At 49.4% G+C, this 6,104-nt stretch overlaps 1 protein-coding gene across 2 annotated transcripts in view; it reads left to right on the top strand.

Moving 5' to 3' along the window:
- Positions 1-5,968, top strand: part of SLC7A1 (solute carrier family 7 member 1) — a 48,982-nt gene extending 43,014 nt beyond the window's left edge. For both annotated transcript variants that reach the window (XM_075139832.1, XM_075139831.1), the window contains exon 12: positions 62-5,968. In XM_075139832.1, coding sequence (XP_074995933.1) covers positions 62-171 — 110 coding nt within the window. In that variant the 3' untranslated portion in view covers positions 172-5,968. The remainder of the gene's footprint in view (positions 1-61) is intronic.
- The last annotated feature ends 136 nt before the right edge of the window (positions 5,969-6,104 follow it).

The raw sequence follows: 6,104 nt of genomic DNA on the forward strand, positions 1-6,104 counted from the left end.
TGAGTAGTGGTTTCTGTTTCCTTATAGAGCTAACGGTGCCCTCTCCCCTTGGCTTCCGCAGGCTTTATCATCTACTTTACTTATGGAATATGGCACAGCGTAGAAGCCACCTATGCGGCCTCAGCAGATGCAGAGAGAAACACGGACACTGGTTCGGACAGCTGTAAATGACTGCTTGTTTGGCTTACGGGCATCTGGGGAATGGCTGCAGTGAAGGAAGCTTTGTGGTGGGGATCCTGCACCAGGTTACATCTGGTTAATCAGTAATGCAGGAACAAGGAAGCGTAATGCGGGACTCCCCAGCCCTGTTGCTGCAGCTTGCAGTTTGCTTAGTAGCACAGTTAAAAGGGATCACAAGGAAAAAAGCCACACCTCTGGTATACTCCCGGCGGCACTGTCAGCTGGTCTGGGGCTACACGCTTCCCTTCCTCCCGCTCCTGATTTTTTTTTTTATTCCAGTGTGTAGAAAGAAAACTGCTTCTGTGTGCCAGTTAACCTTAAATGCTGCTATGAAACCAGGCCTCGCAAAGGTCTCTCTTTCAGTAGCCCCAGGAATTACCTCCCCACAGATACTCTACCTGATTATACATGGAGCAGATTTTGCAGTGCTACTGCCAGGCTTAGACCAGATCCGTCCTTCACCCGATGTGAGCTGTACCCCATGTGTACGCACAAAAAAAGGCTCTTGCCAAACACCAGCCTTCACCTGGTTAAGAAAGCACCTGCAAGACTCGCATTCTTCAAAGTATCAGGTCTCATAGTTTTTGTTGTATTTAACTTTTTTTTTAACTACATACTCATATGCTTTAAAGCACACCGCTGCTGTGAAACGTTGGGAGGGTTTGTGGTCGCTGTTTGCCGGGTGAATGGTCATTTGCCAGCGCACAGGTAATGCCAGCAGATATTTCTGCTGACTATACGCTCAGCAGAGGGATTGCCGGGTTTAGTCATAAAACTATTTTGTGCAAGTACTTGAATGGCTTGAAAAGAACGTGTGTCTCCAAAGAGCCATCCTACCTCTTCGCGTCGGAAATCACCAGCAGTGTGGCTGCAGTGATAGGGTGGCTAGCAGAAGTGAGCCCAGGTCTGACAACGAGCGGGGTCCTATTTTCCTCTCCCCGCATCAGTTTTGTGTGCCGGCCGCGTGGCGTTAGCAAAGGATTTGGCCGTGAGACTTTGGTTTGGCGTCAGCGGGTGGAGCGTGTTTCTGCCCCGGGAAGGGGAAGCACAGGAAGATCTTCAGGGGCTTGAACTTCATCCGTGAGCCGTGCCAGGTGTCTGCCCCCTGGCCAGGGGAGGGCCATGGGCATGTGTGGGGCTACTCGGTCCCGGTGGTCCCAGTAGAGCATGCAGCCCAGAAAACACCGCTAAGCTCTAGGGTCTAGCTTGCTGAGTGGAGCTTTCCCTTTGGGGCTGGGGATTGTCGCCAGAGCCTGGCTGTTGTGAAAGGTGGGAAATTTGGAGTTGAGACCAGGGTCTGTGTTTGGTTGGCAATGCCTTGGTTTTGCTGTAAGATGAAATTTTTTTAAAATTCTCTCTAATAGCTTTCCCTGGCCAAATTCACTACCCTAAAAAAGGCTTGTTAAAGCATCAGGAAGGTGGGCCATGCCCATGTATGCCACTGATTTAAATTCACGCTTCAGCTTGTGCTGAAAAACAAATCATAGAATCATGGAATGGTTTGGATTGGAAGGGGCCTTTGAAGATCATCTAGACCAGTCTCCCTGCCACAGGCAGGGACATCTTTCACTAGATCAGGTTGCTCAAAGCCCTGTCCAACCTGACCTCAAACACTTCCAAGGATGGAGCATCCCAAATAGATACTGCAGAAATCCCCTCTCCTGACCTGGGTGGATGCTTTCCTAGGTGTCCTCCACGCTACTGCCTCTGAACGCCGGACAATCTTTAATCTGTTTGTCAGCATGGCTCTTGCTGACGAAGGAACGGACTCTTGTCCCCGTCGTTCAGTTGGAGAACTGAAGAACAGACCCCTGCATGACTTGTGCAGGGTCTCACCTGGCATCTGGTGCAGCAGAAAGGGGAACCAGACCATCTCCTGGATTACACGGCCGGACCGTGGACCATCTCTCACAGGTTTCCCAGAGAGACTTTATAGCCTTTCTGCCCACTGAAGAGTTTTAATCTTGGCTTCCTTTTAGTACACTGGGAGGCTCTTCTTGCTGGGGTTAGAATTGGAGCGAGTGAAGGCAATGTGTTCCTTGCCTCCCAGGTGCATTTCAGGGGGCATTTTGAGTGCAGTTCCCCCCACAAAATGAAGTCAGAGTCTGCTCCAATCGCTGGGTCTTGACCATCTGCCAAGCCTTTGCTCCTCATGCATATACAAAGTCTTACTCAAGCAGGGAGAGAAGAATATAGAAATTAAAAGTCACTAGGTTGAGGTCTATTTTGTTTAAACACAGGCAAGGTCGACACACTCCACAGCCTCCCGAAAAGCACTGAAGATGTGGGAGGGGAAGAAGATGAAAACTCGGAGGGGAGCAAAGTTTTCCATTGCACCAAAAATGTAAGGATGTTTTTCCCTACCTTGGGTACCAGCTTCTGAGCAATTAAGACATTCAGCAATGACCATCTGGGGGTGAATTCTGACTGGAAGTGCGTTTCCAAAGAAAATTATTTAAAAGTATGCAGATTTCTTGCTGTATGTAATTTTTGGGGTTTTTTTATAAATGTTAACTTATTTTTGTTGTCTACTTAGGGATTTGTTCTGGTATTTATATTCCGTAACTTCATTTCAGCTTTTGTGGCATATAATAGCAGCACATAGAAGAAGGGAAAGTCCTGATGTGGATCATTTTTCTTCAGTTGCCTTTTCTCTGAGAAGGTTCATAGGAAAACCTTTCTGTGTCACCAGATTTGGTATTTAAATGTGCCATTACCTGTACCAGCCCCAGAGCCACCTCCTGCAAATTTGCTAGAGGACATGAGGATCCTTACCCCCATCTCCTGCTCCTCCATCAAGACTTCTACAATCCATCAGTTCCCTGGTGGCGGGTGCTGCCGTCTCTCTTGCTGTTTGTTGCTACTCACCAGATACAAGGAGGTGGAGGGAGCCTGCAGCCCTGCGCAGTGGCAGGGAAGCGTAGGTGTCTCCCTGGCTTTCTGTCTACCTGCTTTCCCCATGTCCAGCTGGACCTGGGGACCTCCTGGCCTTCTCTTCGCATGACTTGTCCCGGGGAGTGGACCGGTGAGGAGGTGATGAGTTTGACACAGCTGCGTATTCCTGCCTCATCCCCTCCTGGCTGCATCCATCCCTTGCTTGTACATTTTGTAAGCTGAAAGGCAAATTTGACTGCCTCTTTCTAGGACACCGTCAAGGGCTTTGCTGAATGGGTGGGTGTGGGTTTTTTTTTTTTTTTTTTTTTTTTTTTAATTGAATCTGCCTCCCTGCTGATGTCTGCATGTAACATAGATCAAGCCAGGTATCTTTGAAGACATGCAACTGCTGCTATAACCTTGCTGTTGTGGATGATATGCTTTCATTCATTTGAGCTTTTCTTTGTAAATAGTTCAGTCATTATTTTATTATAAGAATATTTTGTACAGATGCAGAGCATTTTGCTGTATGAAGAGGTGGGAATGGAGAAGCGATGCCTTTGCTTGGCACGAGAATGAATTCTTTTCTGCCAAAGCTGAGAGGTGTAGTAAAAATGGCCTGCCTGATGTTTTGGGGCAGGCTCTGGCCTGAAGGACTGACCTTGTTTCAGCGTATTTGGTTGCTCCCAGTTTGCTCGCTTGAGAGGAGCCCTCTGGGGAAGCTGTTGGAAGGGTCCTGCTGACTGCTGGTGCGTGGCAGGCGGAGGTGGGCAGCACCGAGGCTGCAGCTTGCAGTTATATTGCAAATCCAGATAGGTAGCCAGCCAGCCTTTCTCAATGGAAAATTGCTGTCAAAACAGCTTTTCCTCCCCACCAAAAAATGAATTGTTTTGTGCAAAAATTAGTAGCTTTTGTTTATTTGCTTACAACTTTCATTCTCGCATCATTACCGGCTGGGTTTCGGCTTTGTTTCGCCCTTTTCCCATCCCTCGGGGTGGAGTTTGCTGCTGGTTCGGGCAGCAAGCGCCTGTGCTGGGTGTCGGGCAGCTCTGCAGCGTGAGGGGGTGCGGGGCTGCCCCCGTGCCCACCAGCCCCGTCTGGGCACCGCGGGGGCCGGGATGTGCTGCAGGCAAAGTGCTGCCGGTTCGGAGCCGTTCGGAGCCATTTGTGCTTGGTGGCAGCAGGGGAGAGGAGGCTGCAGGGGACCACGCTGGTGAGAACACTGCTGGTGTTGATGCCGCCCATTGCTGTTTATTGCCAGGGTTTTGGAAAGGTGAAATTTTATCTGGCAGTGCTTGCCATGGGCACTCGCATCCTTTGTCCACCCCAGACGGAAACAGACTCCCATTCATAGTGTACAGAGGGTGCCCGTCACTGCCTGCTGCCTCCATTCCTACTAACTCAGAGGCCAGAAAGCAATATGATAGGATATTACGTTTATATTTTGTAAAATCCGCTTCTTTAGTGATTGCATTTTATATACTAATGAATTCCAGTGGGATTTTGTAAATTCCGCCTCCCCCAGAAAGCCACGTACAAGTGAGCATTGCTGTCATCTGTCCAAATGAATGAAGGGTGACACGCAGGTCTGGCAGGCTGGAGGGGCTTGCTTTGAAGGGGAGGCGGAGGAGTGGTGCTGGTTTTGATGCAGAGGGCTCCCCTGCAGTCCCTCCCCTGCATGTGTGCCTTTCAACACCCTCCCCTTTCGAAGGAAGCCTCTTCCCTCTGGCAGAAAAAGCATCTTTCTTTCTAAACCCTTGGATAACCTTGTGACATCCGCTGGGCCCGACTTTACGGGGAGGTTCTGTTTCTTCCTTCCCTTTACCAAAAAATTGCACTCGTTCAAGGCTAAATCTGTACGTACACAGTGAACCGACAGTCGCTGCCCTCACAGCCACCTCCCCTTTCCGACAGGGCTGTCGGCCTGATTTGGGATGCTGGCGTGCCTGCATCCCAGAAGCGAGCTGAAGGCAAAGCTGCCTCGCCGGTGCCATCGGTTGCTCTGCCCGCTGCCACTCACCTCATGGTTTATCATTCATTTCCCACTGCAGCAGCGATGCCTCCCCTATAAACCCCCCCGGGCTGCCTTACGCTCTACGTTACGGTTGCAACTGGGGGTCCCGTGGGGTGTCTGACACCCAGCTGGCAACCAGATGATCCAGGAACGTCTCTGCCAGCAAGAGCCAGACCTCGATTTTTCTCAGGGTATTTGCTCCTGGCTCACGCTCCGGGACGCGAGGTTCGTCTGAGACCTGGCAGGCTCCAGCCAGCGCGAGGCACCTCTCCCTCTCGAGGCCGCGCGGGGCGGTGGTTTTGGCAGAGTGACTTGTGTTTTCGAGACAACAGTGGGAAGCAAAGGGTTCCCTTGTGCACGTTGTGCCTTCCAGTTGCGCTGGGTGCGAGGAGCAGGAGGAGCCGCTGGCAGCGCGGAGGCGGTGTGCTAGCGAACCTAGTGCGAGTTGGGTCATGTCAGTAAAGCCATGGAAGAGTCTGTATATTTTTATTTTTTAATTATTAAGCAAAATGTAAATACCTTTCTGTTGTCTATTTGATGGTCTATTTTCCTAATGATTTCTCAGAATTTCTTACGGGCGTGATAAATAGTTTTAATGCTTGTTCTGCAAACAAATCTATTTTTTATCTTTTTTACCTTTGTTTTGGTCTTTGTTTTGATTTGATTTTTTTGTTTTGTTTTTTTTTACCGTGTTCATGTGGCGATTAAAGCCTTAAGTTTTAAAATGTGAACCTTGCCCCCAGAGCACAGTGTGTGTGTGCGGCTACTTTTTATCCTGGCGACACTGTAAATACTTCTCTCCTGAACGATGCTTTTGGAATTTGAAAATTCACTTGTAATTATGTGGTACAGCATTAAAACATTTTTCTCGATATCCAAATAAATGATGCCTATTGTTTACCCTCATTTGCAAGCCTGCCTCTGTTATCCAGCTTGTTCCAACGTCTGCTGGCTGTCCCAATCTCTGCAGGAGAGCACTTGCTTTGGGAGCTGCTCGTGTTAACTCTGCCCCAGACTTTTGGGTTTGCTGAGAGCG

Source organism: Calonectris borealis, chromosome 1, assembly GCF_964195595.1.
Source record: "Calonectris borealis chromosome 1, bCalBor7.hap1.2, whole genome shotgun sequence".
NCBI lineage: Eukaryota > Metazoa > Chordata > Aves > Procellariiformes > Procellariidae > Calonectris > Calonectris borealis.